Source organism: Battus philenor, unplaced genomic scaffold (genome assembly GCF_028537555.1).
Source record: "Battus philenor isolate CCGP_79_NKW_IND1 unplaced genomic scaffold, ilBatPhil1.0.hap1 SCAF_5, whole genome shotgun sequence".
NCBI lineage: Eukaryota > Metazoa > Arthropoda > Insecta > Lepidoptera > Papilionidae > Battus > Battus philenor.
The window spans coordinates 16,720,659-16,736,592 of record NW_027181715.1 but is presented as its reverse complement, the minus strand read 5'-3'; the positions used below and the strand labels follow the sequence as shown (position 1 = coordinate 16,736,592).

At 34.6% G+C, this 15,934-nt stretch overlaps 2 protein-coding genes across 2 annotated transcripts; one reads left to right on the top strand and one right to left on the bottom strand.

The window, feature by feature from the left end:
• Positions 1-1,569: 1,569 nt before the first annotated feature.
• On the bottom strand, positions 1,570-9,104 carry P58IPK (dnaJ homolog subfamily C member P58IPK). The gene is made up of 11 exons (XM_068772516.1): positions 8,904-9,104; positions 8,717-8,827; positions 7,914-8,008; positions 6,471-6,575; positions 5,539-5,739; positions 4,882-5,007; positions 3,863-4,087; positions 3,496-3,613; positions 2,851-2,983; positions 2,608-2,737; positions 1,570-2,117 (listed from the first exon to the last, which is right to left on the bottom strand). Exons 1-11 carry the CDS (start codon positions 8,980-8,982, stop codon positions 1,974-1,976), a joined length of 1,467 nt encoding a protein of 488 aa, XP_068628617.1. The 5' UTR covers positions 8,983-9,104; the 3' UTR covers positions 1,570-1,973.
• A 1,007-nt stretch (positions 9,105-10,111) lies between these two features.
• On the top strand, positions 10,112-13,313 carry RpL35A (ribosomal protein L35A). The gene is made up of 5 exons (XM_068772319.1): positions 10,112-10,170; positions 10,384-10,610; positions 11,141-11,208; positions 12,000-12,162; positions 13,241-13,313. Exons 2-5 carry the CDS (start codon positions 10,386-10,388, stop codon positions 13,262-13,264), a joined length of 480 nt encoding a protein of 159 aa, XP_068628420.1. The 5' UTR covers positions 10,112-10,170; positions 10,384-10,385; the 3' UTR covers positions 13,265-13,313.
• The last annotated feature ends 2,621 nt before the right edge of the window (positions 13,314-15,934 follow it).

The window sequence follows — 15,934 nt, the reverse complement described above, 5'->3', positions numbered from 1 at the left end:
GGCAGTCTATTAGCATTAATAAAATAATGACACATATTAGATTAGCCATTTCCTTAATTCGAGTTTTTCTAATAAACTAACTTCACGTCGTCAATGTGAACACGGCTTTCTAATTACTTAAGGGGCGTGGCCAAACTCAGTGACAACTATGTTTAATGCGAATAGACTATAAAAAGCATAAAAATCCCATCGACGACATCCGTTACCAAAGAAAAAAAGGTAGAATCAAACGGGGAATCCCATTTCGAAACAATAAAGCCAAACGAAAGATTCAAATAAGAGAAAAAAAAATAGAAATCAATTAGATATGAAAATAAACACATTTAAAAACAATTTGAACAGAACAATCCGTTAGTAAAGCGAATAGTGGATTCAAAATGATTTTACGCAAAAATTCATAATTGCGAAATTTTATCAATATTACATCATTTCAAGAGTGATATGTGAAGAGGAAAGCCTTTTCCATCCCTAGCAATCATTTTTATTATTAGCATGAACAGCCAGAATTCAATATACGTTTTTATCTGTCTTTAACATTTGTTGAAATATATTAATGACATAACATACAACTAAAAGAAATTCAGCATAATATGAGAACTATATATCTGTTCATTAATGCATTTTTTAGAAATGGACATATCTTTCCTCTTAACAGTACAAAACATAAGCAGACTCTTAATTTATATTTACAAAAACCATTTCAATTAAACACTTTGTTGCCGACATATGATCTGTGCTCTATCTTTAAGCAAAGAGGCACAATGGTCGATATATAATCTATATAAACAACTGTACAATCTGCAAACTATCCGGTACTTACTAAGTACACGGCTATACAGTTCTCTCGCGTTAAGAACATTGTCCGCTGGCCTAGCCACGTCATTCTTAACGCCAAAGAACTATAATCTAGATTTCTTTAAGAAAGTACTTGAACATCTATGTACTATATGATTAATATCTATGCATTATTTTTTACATATTTTACATTGTAGAGGTTTGACGGATGTGCCTATAACTGCTCTCCGGACAGAAAGAAGTTTTTAACATATATTCCAGAAATAAAACAACGAATTCGGAGAACTAAATATAAGCAAGGATATTTTTGCTTCAGTAAATTAATGACTATAGAGAACTTGCGTTGAAAAAAATAGTGACGCGTCTTTGTGACCTAGGTAAACAGACAATCATTGTCCGTTGAGACAATATATTATTATCCCGTTTGAGTTTTTTGGCTCTTCGCAGAACAGAATGATTTTGGAACCCTCGTAGATGAACGATGCCGTTATAGGGGAAGTTCATTTTAATTGTAAATTATATCAAATTGATATAATTTTGGTATAATTTACATTTGATTTAAAATACACAAACATTCACTTTGGTTAATAAATTAATAAAACTGGTGAATGTAAACGTGGCTTTCTAATCGTAGAAGAAGTCCATGAGTAAGCTGAGTTACATCCCATGTTGAAGTTTTTTTTATAATAAAACATTATTTACATGTAGATGATATTTTCGTCTTGTGTTGCCATGTACTTGGTTAATGAATTAACATTTCCCTTTTTTTTTTTGGTTTTATTTATTGTTGTCTAAATTGTAATCTACTAATGGAATAAATTCGGTCTGGCCTGAAGGAACAAGATCCCACATATCAAAGTGATCTACATATATTTGGCATTTGTGACAAACCGGTATGGTCTAGACTAAACTGGTCATTTTCTACTATAAAAGAAACATTACATTTACACTGCAATTATTTAATTTTAAAATTTTGATTTGGCACATCCCTGTTTTATATAAATTGGTCTTGTGAACGCTGCTTTCTAATACGCTTGACTTGTGGGCGTGGCCAAAGTAGACAACGACGAGTCACTATTCTTAACGCGAATGCACTTTAATATATAGTTACATTTACTTGATCGGTCCGGACCAAAAGAAGCTGCATCAGCTTGATTAAGCCACTTGAAACGGAGGTCTTAGTTGAAATGGAACTTGAACTGGAAGGGGCTGCCGTGCTGGAAGTGGTGGAAGGGGCTGTGGAAAGGCTGTCGCTGCGATTCGGGGTCCAGCGGGTCGGTGCCCGCGTCGAACTGCGCCCGCTTCTCCGCGTCTGTCAATACCTGCGCAAGCGCAAATTTGTATATATCGTGAAATATGTACACTCAGTTTTGTTAAATTGGAAATTTTGCTCAAATAAGTCTAGGTGATAATAAATTAATCTAATGAAAAGTATGTGTTTGCCAAACAAGAAAGCAAGTTCAAATAAACATGTATGATTTTCAAATATTTATTTGTAGATGCATGCAAATGCATCCTAATCGCTTTATCTATACATGGGTGGCAGAGACTACCCATGCTCCTATTGCCTACTTCGATGATGAGAAAAATGTATGCCAGTTGTGATCGTGATTTTGTGGTGTATTTTAACGATAGTGGCCAGTAATACATAACGTTCTCACAATAACGTGAGCTACATATTTTTGATGTTATTTGAATGGGATTCATTTTTTGTCATTATGAACACATCTTTACCTCGTTATGACTGTGATAATTTTTACTGTATTATATTAGTCGGGCGGTCGTTGTACAGAGCGTATTGTCTATTCTTACCTCCTTGGCGGCGGCTACGTCTATGAACTTCTTCTCTGCTATTTTCTTCTCGTCTCCTTGATAGTTGTCAGGGTGCCATTTTTGCGCCGCCTTACGGTACGCCTTTATAATCTCCTGTTTACTGGCCGTCCTAAGAGAAATCATATCACCGTTAATGTGATGTATTTGGATGATTCACAATGATCACTTATAGGTACCCTTGCAAGCGTTTAACGGTACTTAGGGCTTTCAGAGGCAACTTACCTCTTAACTCCTAATATTTTATAGTAATCTCTCTGTTCCGATTGCTTTTGTAGCTTCTGAGCTCTGCTGAGACCGTCCTTCGCACGCTGCATACCCTCATCCAGCTCCAGTGCTTCTTTGAACGAGTGGATTGCTGAAATCATAATATTATGTAGTTTTATACTGGCAGTGTTATATATCCTTGATAAACCAACGATGAACTAAGGTTAAGCTGATTAACTAAACGTTAGCTCTGTTTGATTCTCATCATCATTTTAGCCATAGGACATTCACTACTGGACATAGACCTGCCCCATATTTCCACTTGTACTGGTTGGAAGTGGCCAGCATCCATAATCTTTCGACGACCTGAACAAGATCATCAGTCCCTCTTATGTATGTACTACGCTGCTTGATAATCCACAGTCAGCATTTCGACTTGCCAAGCTCCTTGGCTTTTAGTTTATTAATTAGTTTAATAGTTTAACCGTTTTCAGATATACAATACACTTTCATACAAGAAGGGTAACTAGGTCCTTCGTCCACTACGAGGACCGACGATTTAGTTAAGGATGCCTTGAGGTCCATGCCTTGCAGTGTGCGTGTAGACATGATGATGACACGTTGAGAAGAAACAGTATGGTTAGTGTGGGAATTGGTACTAACCATCATCGTACATCTCGAGGCCGAGCAGCGCGTCTCCGCGGTCACAGAGCACTCGCGCGTCTTTCTGCAGAGATAGAGCTCCACCGCACGCCGCCACTGCATCCGTGTACATCTCCTCCTGGAAACCAATCGCTATATAATTCAGAGAATATGTAAAACAATGCATATCGAGTATCGGGGGTAATAGAATAGTGAGCAAAATGTGGCTACCACAAGCCAGCAGATTTTGTGTGAGTAAACCCACCACTAGGCAGACCGACGGTATAGTCAAGGTCACAGGAATTGCTCGATGCAAGTAGTGCAAGACCGGCTGTGACAATAGGGGGAAGTCTTATACCTAGCTGTAGGTAAGTAAATAAATTAAAACCTTGGAATAACAGCTGCAAAGCCAGCGCTTGGCCTCGAACACCACCAGCGTCACCTCGTCCTCCACCTTGAGCACTTTGTTGGCGCTGTCGATGCAACGCGTAAACTCTCGCGACTCGCTGTACTGCTCGCAGTCCAGAAGCAACTTGTCCACTTTCTTCACCTTCTTGTAGAACGGGAAACATTTCTTGTGCTCCGGATCCAACTTTAGGCATTCGCGGATTTCCTAAAATGGAAAACATTAAGTTACAGATGGTAGCGGGGGCCTAAGGTTGGTTAAGTATAGACCATGGACCAGCAAATGCACCATAGGACATATGCCTAAAAGGTTGGTAGATGACCTGGTTAAGGTCGTCAGAAATAGCTGGATATGGACCATTTGATGAGAGCATAGATCATATTACCATCAGTAATCCAAGGGAAGGGTAAACTGAAATATACAGCGATCTCATTGATCAATATGTTCTTAACTCTGTTGTGAAGTTATCTAATAAAATTAAAATGAAGTAGTTGCAAAAAGTTTTCTATTTTTATGATGCTGGTAATAAAATAGAATGCTTCCAGGTAGGTTAGTCTGGCTAAACTTACCTAAGTCGTGTCAAGAGGCAGTGTTATTTTGGATTGGACTATCACTACTGCCCAAATACCATTTGTAGATTCAGCGGGTTCGAAGTGACAAGGCGCAGAGGGAATTCAAGACTAGGTATCTTTTAAAATAATGAAGCCGGATGGCTCCTGGAGGAGCCTTGATTTGGGCTGCTACATGCTGCTATTTTACCGGACTGGGCGGCCGCCGAGTTCATAGATTGCTTCGGATAACTCTCAATGGAGTGACTAAGCTCAACGGCCTGTACGAGTAGACCACGGCTTGTCAATCCAAATTGGTTTAAAAGTAATTAATACAACTGCATAGTACATTATTATAGAAGCATATAAGAAATAGCAAAAAAAAAAAAACAGTGAACTAGGAGTTTTGCCTGTACCAATGTAATTGAGTTTATTCTGTATATGTGACCGTACCTTAAGAGAGTCGCTGACATGCCCGAGCTGATACAGCAACGAGGCCAGCCGGAAGTAACCATCGGTGGAGTCCTGCTGCAGCCGGTTCACGGACCTGATATCCGACACCGCCGAGAACAGATCATTCTAAAACATATGATGATAATTATTAATTGAAACTTTATTAATATTAGTGTACATATACCAATTTTTAAAGTTATTTAAACTAATTTGAAAATAAAATGGAACTACATCATCTAGAGTAAAAAAAAATAGCTAACATATAGTATTCAATACAAATATTTAAAGGAATTACGACAGCGGTAGCGCAGTTGTAGAACCCTGATTACATGATTTTTTAATTTTTCTATCTGTTATGGGCTAACCTCTGAAATAGTTGAACCGATTTTGGTGAGATTTATACTGGCAGGTAGCTGATGTGATAAGGAGTAACTTAGACTACTTTTATTTTAGACAAATCTTTAAATAAAGAAAAACTAAACAAGCTGTTTTTTTTTTGTTAAATTCTACATGGTTAAACTCACGGGCAGTTAGTACTCACAATCAAATAATATACATATCTCTTTTCTCCTTTGTAAACCACCACACCTGTTGCACCATCAGTTGACATGAATGTTAATAGACAATAAATATAAAAATGTAATTAAAAATAGTTACCAATGCAATATAGCATTCCGCTCGCAGCTGCCGTAGTTGTGCAGCCCATGGCGAGATTTCCAGGAGCCTGGTGGCCAAATCAACGGCCGCGCGGTAGTCCGAACCTCGGTAGTAGGCTTCCGCTAACCGCAACTCCTCCGCGTATTCATCCATGTGATGATACTGTGTCAACGCCTCTTCATTGTAAGGGTCGCTGTATGTCTGTCAATATTTTTTTTTTATTCACACATTTGTAGGCTTGATATATAGTAAAATTATGAGGATATAAAAAAACCAAAATTTCCTTTTTCCCACAGACTAAAATAAAATATTTAACCATAGCGAGTAAAGTTCATCAATCAGAAACTTCTTCATTAAAAACTAAATTGAACACTACATGTGTCACACATATCAGCCCATTTCGGGACTCTATTTGTAATGGAAAGTGATTCCACTTAAGTCCATTTTGGGACTCTGTCCCAGAACTCTAGTTAGTAAGTCCCCCAGAGGCTAAATTAGAACTCATTCTATTATAAGTTTACGCCATATTCTGGACATATATCTAGTAACATATATATATTGTCTCTTAATCTGCAATAAGCTGTCTGCTGTTAAAAAATTATTGTTTAAGAACAAATAACAGACCTAAAATATTTTACACAGTAATGATTGGATCAAAAACTTGAAGTGTACCTAATATAAAACATTCATACATGGGCCACTGCAGCCATCGGTAATTTTGACTTGTAACCTAATTCAAATTTTCAACTCTATTATTATATAATTTTTAAATTAAAAATACTAAGGTTGCAGGAAGCCACTGGATGCGGAAAGGCATCATGGCTATATTTATGGGAGGCATACTCCTTGCAGTGAATTTCTATAGGCTGATGTGATGAAATATATAAATTGTGATTTTATTAATAGAACAAATTAAATTTTTAAACACTCACCACTTGTAGATAATCCTCCTTTGCATCATAGTATTTAGCTAGTTTCAAATATACATTGGCTCTATGCAATCTCGCCGAAGTAAAATCTGGCTTTAAATCTAAAACCTACAAAAGAAATTAACATATATATTATTACAACATACAAATATTTTTAATCTAGATATAATGTGCGGAAAATTTGATACATTTATTGGCAACTCCTTGTTTAAAGAAACTTAACAGATGTGGAATTCTATTGTTCAAGGGATAGATTTGAGTATTGGTATGTAAGGAAGGCCAGCCTTTTACCTGCATTAGATGGTCAGTCCGACTTGACCATACATGTTGCAAGCATTACTAAAGTTATAACTGCTCACATTTTTTGTAAAAATGGTTCACAATATACAGGATGTACCATAAATAGTCAAGTTGTGTGGGATATTACAATGTCTATTTAAAAATTATAATAAATTTACATAACAAATAATAATTGCATACATCAGTTGCTTATTGTTACTTTATAAATAAACCATTTAAATTGATTAATAAGTCATAGATACTTTTACAAGCCCACAGTTGTTCTATAAGCCATGGCGTGGGATATGCATGGGATTACTCAACGAGATTGAATTAGAAATGTGCCACACATGTGCAGATGCATGATAAATACAAGAAATTGAAATAGACGCATGATGTTTGAATTATGTCTTCAAAAAGTTTACAAATCACATGGGTCACACATATTACAGATTTCTACAAGATATCTTAGACCTTCAATTTCTTAGTTTTAAATCTAAAATTAAGAAGTATATTATCAAATTAACCTTATTATAGCATTCAAGAGTTATTAATTGATTATTACATTTATGTTACAATGTACACATGAAAATTAGTTAAATTTCATTTATTTAATGGAATCAGGCGTTACCTCGCGGAAGTCCATCCTAAATAAGAAAAGGACCAATATTTAGCCACTTCTGCACATGCAGTGGTAGTTGTGCAATAAAATGCACCGCCTGCCAGCCCGCTGATAAATGCGTATGCGGCAAACAATGTGAATCACACAACCGCCACTGCCAAATCACTCAACACGTGTTTCACCCCTCCACGGGGCATCTTCAGGAGTTATGTTACACCGATTAGTGCCAAACACAGAGTCAAATTTCATTTAAAAGAACAACTGTTGAGTTTCTGGCTGGCTCTTATTAGCAGATCAGCATTCTGAGTTGGTTGTAGCTTACTACTTATATTGTTAAAATGATCAACAATTCTAGAGTGCATGTAAATGCCTACTTGAATAATGATATTTAGAATTGAATTAGTAGTAGACAGACCACATAGCAACTACCCATAAGGTTGAAAGATGATCTTGTTAGGGTTATCTGAAAATGCTGCATACAGGGAAGGACTATGTCAAAGAGTAGATGTCTTAGGGATAAAACAATGATTATCGATTATACTCACTTTAGTAAAGTCCTGAAGTGCAAATTTGGCTTTACCCAATGCATAATAGACCGTGCCACGCTTGAAATATGTGAGGTAGTTTTTTGGATCACCCTCTGAAACAATCATATAACTTTATATTGAGAGTCGACAATTCTGCTCCGTGAACTTTTGACTGATGTAGCTGTAAATGCCTTAGGGCTAACAGCACAAACATCTATTGAAACAATACAATGTATTATCTCCCAGTGTTGAGTTGCTTCATGCTTATTTGAACTTTTGATTAGATAAGGATATCATAACAAAAAATTTAATGAAAGTAAATTAATAGTTATATGCAAATTTATTGCAGAAAAAACATTTTTATTTATGATCCGGTCATAATATTATAATTAGATAGAATTAATACAGTCGGTATTAAATTTATTGGCAATGATCAACATTAAAGTTCATTTCAGTATTTTTTATCTACATTAATCATATCTGGTCCATATCAGTCACCATATGAATGGCAGACAAATTTCATTTACACAGATTCTTCTATATATTTAATGCTTCTATGTGTCATCAGAGTATAATGTGTAAAATACTACTTTGAAACAATGATGCAATAATTGGAATATTTATTATTCATCGAATTGTTATGACTGTGACATTGATTTTTTATTTTATTTTTACACCTGTGCTGTTTTATGAATTGTAAATTATTCTAGTATGGAAAGGCAATATCTTCATAACATCGATAACATTCCAGGGTTAACAGATCTTTTGCATTCCGTAGATATTAATCAGAATTAGAATTTAAAGTAAATATAAATACTCACCAACAGCTGCATGGTAATGTGTAAGAGCATCAGAGAGCTGTCCCCTAGCTAAAAAATCTCTTCCCAGCTCCAGATGTTTATTGACCTCGGCTTGGGAGGCGCATTCTGAAACTGTACCACGAAACCAGTTCAAAATAAATTCAAATTTTAATATAATTTTATCCAGTTAAATTGAAACAAAACTTACAGTCTAACACTAAGTCCAGGACTAATAGTACAAGGCATGGCGTGATTTTGTTCCAATTAATATTCGACAAGTAGTCCATTATTATTTATTAATTTAACTACAGCACTCTTTATCACAAATTAAAGCGATTCAGTCCCCATACAAACTAATTATTTGACAGCACCGCAGTCTGTCGCCTCTTCGTCCATTTTCGTGGTCTGTTCTGATTGGTCCAAATCAGAACATTAACTATGATGTTACAGACCGAAATTACTTTGTTTTGAAACCATATATGACAGACGTAGAGTTACAACTACTTTTCTAAAATAAAAAAAAATAGTTCTTACACATAAATACATGTAAATAAATAAATAGATGAAATTATGTATCTAAAGAAATTAAATATATATTGTCTCTGCATGATACAACAAAAACTATATAAATTCCACATTAATATTAATATTTAAATAAAACAATTTTTACAATAAAACGATTTTATGGTAAAAGAAGACATGATGACGATGCTAACCAAGCTATCAAAGCGCTTAAAGAAGTCGAGTTGAAAGTTAAAGTAAATTAAAGATGCAACAAACTTAATAAAATAAAGCATTCTCATATATTTTAATATATCATATGAATAGTATTTAAAGTTGTTTTCAACATTTAAAATTTCATTCAAAAGTAACGTTTGTTGTAGTTATTTTTAATTATAATTGCGATTCGATTTTGATCAATTGACACAATAATAATAATTTGTTCATTTATGAATAATACATAAACAAAGTCTTTCTAGGTCCTGTTATTTTTTAAAAGATTGATCGAATTACTATATGTATTAAACATTGTTGGAATGTCGTTGAGCTCATCGTATAATGCGTACTCGACTCTGCATAACTTTCTGAACAATACATTTAATCTGGTTTTATAGTTCAAATGCATCATATGTTGATTTGTTGTATAACAATTTTTATATAGTTTTTATTATTTATAATCATTACTAATTAAAAGTGGCTAAAAGTTGATGGATGTTAAAACGGGCATTTAATAAGTGTTTGTTTTTTATTTTAATATGATGAGCATATAATAAGTTTTTGGTTTATTGTTTAAATTTTTTAAAAAAGAATGGATTTTAAATTTTATTATTAGCATTAATCATCTCATCAATTTTTCCAGCTTTGTAAAATAGCTTTGAATTAATTTCGTTTAATAAAGTTTTTTTACAGCTGTATAGTTGTTTACGACTGGCAACATCATCCTTCTTTCACTTCAACAAATAAAAAAGTGTCGGGTTAGTGCCTTGAATTTGGGATATTTTAAATTATTTATCTTTATATTGATTAAAATAAGGTCAGAGACCTGCAGAGTGATTATATTTAAATAAACCCTGATATTGTATAAAGGGAGATTGGTTACTTTTATAGAGATTTTTAGAGATTAACTTTGTCTTCAGATGTCAACATAACCTCTCGGAGTTCTGTTAGTTAATTTAAGGATTTTATAGGAATGGCTGACGCACCGTCGACAGCGCCAAAGGCGAAAACGCCTAAGACTAAGGCTCCGAAGGAGAAGGCTGCAAAGGCGGCTGCACCTGCGGCGCCCGCCGAGCCACCGAAGGCGATTCGCAAAGTTAACCCCAAGCCCCGTCACGGCAGGCTCTATGCCAAAGCAGTGTTCACTGGTTACAAACGCGGACTCCGCAACCAACACGAAAACACAGCGCTTCTGAAGGTACGTAGACTGAAATGCAAGCTCGTCACCCGCATGTGTTCCATCCGATAATGGTTGTTTTGTTTAACGTTCTCAAAACCTTAGGGCCAACGTATGTGTAGATATGTTTATTGCATCTGGATTGAATGGCGAAAGATATTTTGCCAATAAACATTTGGTATATATATATACATAATCTTTATTGAATCAAAATTGAAACTTAGTTACATTAAGGTTTAGTATTAACCTTTAGTTTTAAATTTTCATTAAATAGTCCGAAACTTAATATATACTTCTCTATTTTATGTATTTACAATACTTTGAGCCATTTGCCTTCAAATTCATTATAAACATCTTTCTACGTCAACAAGTAGTGTAACTTTTGTATAAATCAACTCTGAATGAATGAAATGCATTTTGTTTTATATGATGCCTAAGACATTTGAAACCTGAACACACAATGTGGTTAATCTTCTAACTGATCTGCCATCTTGATTATGATAATTTATTGTGGTGTAAACACTTCGTAATAAAAATTCACTTAATTTCAGGTGGAGGGCGCACGTAACCGTGATGATGCCATCTTCTATGCTGGCAAAAAATGTGTCTATGTATACAGGTAATAATTTGACAAAATTTTTATTAGTTTTTATTTTTGATAAAGAGAAAATTTTTATCGTAATCATTAACATCAACAGTGGAGAAATAAAAAAATAATTGGTCATTTGCAAAATGCACACAATTACATATTTTACTAATTGACAGCAATAAAGGTATTTTATGTAGATTCAAATTATTTTTATCAGGGTGTTTACATGCACTTTTGTATTATTAATTATTTTGACACTAGAAGTGTCCGTCAATGAGTTGCCATTGGTTCGAAATGCTGATCATCAGCTATGAAGAGCTGGATAGAAATTTAATAGTTGCCCTTTTTAAAACAATATAAAGAATGTTTCATGTATATGTTATATTTATCAACCTTGCTTATGAGTGAACAAAATAAATTTCCATATTGATCCTAATTACAAAGTCAATATCACAGCTACCAATTGAAAAAGACAATGTTTACCATTACATATCATAACCAATTTACTGTAGTGGTCAGGCTGACAAGCAATAATAATTTGCAGCATTTTTATTAAAACAAGTGTAGTATTTTTTTAAAATTATTCATTCATTCATGTCAGCCAATAGAGGCCCCCTGAAAGGTATATACTTTCCCCAAAGATTGTGATAATGACTGGTCTTTTGCTACCTATATCCAGGGAATTCCTGAGGTCTTGACTACGTCACATAGTACTACGGTACATCATAGTGGGGCCTGGCTTGTGAAGGCGATTGGATGCCACTTCAAAAAGTAACTCTTTGGGTTTATTTTATACACATAGATTTTATTGAATTACGCAGGGCTAAGAAGAGGACCCCCATCGCAGGCGGACCACGCGGTAAGAAGACAAAGTTGCGCGCCATCTGGGGCAAGGTGACAAGACCACACGGCAACTCTGGAGGCGTGCGAGCGCGCTTCAAGTCCAACCTGCCTGCACACGCCATGGGTCACAGGATACGCGTGGTATGTATGACTTCCACCATCTGCTTTAACCATTAGATTCTATTAGTCTTGTGACTGTGTTTCACAATGATTGAGGATATCCAGCTATAAGGTGGACAGATAAACTTATTGCGGTTGTTGGAAGACACAGGATGTAGGCTGCATTCAACAGGTTCTATAGTAATTCTATGAGGGAGGTCTACGTTCAGTGGCTGAGATGATAGTGATGATGTAGGTTGGTGTAGATCTCTTTAAAATAGTGAAGCTTAGGGGTTCACTCACATTGTTGATCACTTTTCATTTATGTTATTGTGATGCCTTCAAACTTTAAGGTTGCTTAGGAGGAAGTTACATGCATCCAATGTTTTATAATAAGATCATTTATATGTGAGAACCTCACTTGCAGTATGTTAGTTGAAAGATAAGGGAGGTAGATTAATATTGAAGTTTTCTGATCTAAAATATCTCATGTGCATCTTACCAACTGTCCACTTCTATCTCTTCCTATTGTGTATTACGATTATTTAAAGATTGTATGTAGTTCTCAATGTAACTAGGTCTCAAGTTGTTATTTGAAACTTCACATATGTTAATGTTGTGTTACATTAACTTGTTATAATAATTAGAAACTTTAGTAGGAAGTAAAATGGTTTATTTTTACATGTATAGCAATTTCTTTTTATAAAGTTTGTTCATTTAACTAATTATAAAGGTGTTTGAATTAATTTGTATCAATAGATAATTAAATTCATGCAGGAGATTGACTTGCACAATACTGTTTTAATATCTCTTATCTAGTTTTATTTACAAGAAATCCCATAACTACATGGCTGTCATACATACAGTTCTAAATGTTTTTTTTCAGTCTTAAATTATGTGATGCTAGATCTTTATACAAAAGGCTTTCTAGTCTATCTTAAACTTACTAATTTTATGCAGACTAACTTATGTATATTAACTTGTATATATTCACATGATGTTTAGACATTTGAAACCTGAATTGTATGTGGACAAAATGATACTGATTGCAACTAATTGAATGCAATACGTAAACCAATCAAAATTCAATTGATTAATGTGATCTTCTTGCTTGTTTCAGATGTTGTACCCGTCGAGAATCTAAGATCCTCACTCTACTACTAAGCTTACAATAAAAACAAAAAAAAAACAAACTAATTCTTTTATTTCCTTAAATAACTGGTGTAATTGGTAAATTGAGATGCATTTCTCTAACATGAAGAAACTTAGTAAAAACAATCTTTCCTCTATAAGAGGCTTGGCTATGCTCCTAGATAATCATTTTTCATTTTTAAATTTATCGCAAGCTGCATTTAAATATGTATCTTAAAGTTAAACAAAATGTATGATTATTTTACATAAATTAAGTTTACAGATTAAATTTAAAAAAAGGTACAAAATAAGTGTATCGAATTTGCACTTAGTCTTTTATATAATTTGCTAGCAGTTTAAAAGGTATTTCCAAAAATGTAGGAAAGGATTATCATTTTTTAAATATGTCATCCGATAAACGCTTACAGCAAGGTATAGGTCTCCCACTAAAATCGCCTCTATGACAGCGACTCATCTAGTACGGGACCTAATCACGCTGCATCTAAGCGCTTGTGGTCAATACGAAAAATATACATAACGAAAGGGAGCTCTGGTACATACACTACCGTCCAAAAGTTTGGAAGCAGCGAAGGTAAAATCAAATAAAATTTATCTATATTCCTTTACTTATATTGATGTAAAATTAAAAATTTAAGAAAAAGTTACTAAGACCAAAGAGAAAATTACCAAATAATAGAAAACAATCAAATTTTAGCTTCTTCAAAGTGACCACCTTTTGCTTTATTCCAGCACAAATTTTAGGCATTCTATTAACTTTATAAAATAGTCCTCATCTAACTTGTTTCATTCACTCTCTAATAACTCCTATCTAGTTCATTCCTGACAAGTTCTATTGGAGACAGATCAGACTGCGATAGCCTATTTATGAATTTTAAAACCTTTTCATCTTTTTTTTTTGTCACAGTTTGGATGAATGCTTAGGATCATTGTCTTGCTGAAATGTAAACTCAGAACTAACAAGATTTAGTCCACAGGGTACTGTAGTATCCCGAAGAATTTTTAAATAACCTTTGTTTAGTTTTCCAGTTATTCTCACAAGATTTCCGGGTTTATTGTTCCCGAAACATCTCCAAACCATCACACTACCACCACAAAGTTTCATTGTTGGCACTGTACATGCTTCGGAAGCTCTTTCTTTTGATCAGCGTACAAACACGTCTATTGGATCCAAAAATCTCAAATTTCAATTCATCACTCCATAGAACATTTTCCCATTAATTTGTAGTCCAATTTTTATGTGTCCTTGTCGATTCTAGTCTATTTTTCTTGTGTCGAATTGTTAATTTGGGCTTCTTAACAGCAACACATCCTCTTAGACCCACAGACAGAAGACGTCATTCAACAGTTGTTATTGAGCTGGGCGTTTCTCGCGTGCACTGTTGCAGTAATTTGTGGTGCTGTTAAGCGTCGATTCCGTTTGGACAGAACTCTGATGAAGTTATCCGCTTAAGTAGTTGTGGTCTTAGGCTTGCCTTTCCTTTTTCTGTCTGCGTTTGTCCCCGTTTCTTGTTTTATTGCATGAGTGTAATGAACACATTTGCAAGAAATTCTAAGCCTTGCTGCAATTTGACATTCAATGTATCCTTCCTCTCGAAGCATACAAATAGCACTTCGCTGTTCAAGCGTAATTTGCTTACGTTTTGCAATTTTCAGAAGAAAAAATGCGAGAAAAGCCGTAGTCAATAATTTCCGAATACAGACAATGTTAATGCATATTTAAAATACAGGTAGCATGTAGGCAAATAACTATACCAGATCATATTGAGGTCCACAGGTCATTAAGGTTTCAGAGACTCCATGGGGTGGTCGCCAAAGCGACCGTATAGCTCGGCATCGTGCCAACCCGGTTAGAAACCCATTTAAAAGGTAGAGACGAGACTCCTAAGGGGGCTCCCTTAATTCAATTTAATCTCCTTTTGGAGTTGAATGTCATGGCCTTATATCCTCGGCTCTGGCTGTTTCCAATCCACAGAAACCGTAAATACAAGACAAAGTGGATATCCAAAATTTAGATACGTAACATTAATTAGTTCCCATAGAGGTTGCGTATGTGTAGGTTCATTTCTTAAATAATTTATAAACATTTCAGTGCTAACTACACTAAACATTTTACTTTATTTTATATTAAAATTATAATACAATGTTATATGCTTAAAGTCAACAACGAATTGAAATTATACAAATGATATTTTAAGTGCTGTAAAGCAAAGGACGATTAAGTATCATATTAATATACACTATGGTTTAAAAATATTATGAGAAATATTTTTGAATCTCCGATATTATATATTTCTTTTATTTGTCTATCAAACTTTATTAGTGTCAAAAACTCTTTGTACATGTGTATGACATTTTTTTATACACAAGCTCTGTTTGTCCGTTGACAATTTCACTGAATTTCACGTGCTAGAAGGTTGGAAGTCTAAACATCTGTAGTAAATACGCTCAAGAGATCCCCAAGCTATTTTTTTGGATTTAAAGGTCTCTCAGGTTCTATGTCGTGGACCCAATTGGGGACCTTGGATTTAGCTGTCAAATATGCGATAATAGCAACAGACTAAGTCGACCTTTGACCGGGCGGTTGTTATTGTCTGGTTATTATTTTACTACCATCTCGGAAAGAGTAGTGGGAGAAGTGGTGGAACTTCACGGTTTTGGTTAT

Excerpts from the sequence above, each read along its gene's own strand:
- P58IPK (XM_068772516.1), bottom strand. The coding sequence starts at position 8,982 with ATGGACTACTTGTCGAATATTAATTGGAACAAAATCACGCCATGCCTT. Across the intron at positions 6,576-7,913 it reads CACTTCAGGACTTTACTAAA|GTTTTAGATTTAAAGCCAGA; the intron begins GTGAGTATAATC and ends TTTCTTTTGTAG. Across the intron at positions 5,740-6,470 it reads AGGAGGATTATCTACAAGTG|ACATACAGCGACCCTTACAA; the intron begins GTGAGTGTTTAA and ends AAATATTGACAG.
- RpL35A (XM_068772319.1), top strand. The coding sequence starts at position 10,386 with ATGGCTGACGCACCGTCGACAGCGCCAAAGGCGAAAACGCCTAAGACT. Across the intron at positions 10,611-11,140 it reads AAAACACAGCGCTTCTGAAG|GTGGAGGGCGCACGTAACCG; the intron begins GTACGTAGACTG and ends ACTTAATTTCAG. Across the intron at positions 11,209-11,999 it reads AAATGTGTCTATGTATACAG|GGCTAAGAAGAGGACCCCCA; the intron begins GTAATAATTTGA and ends TGAATTACGCAG.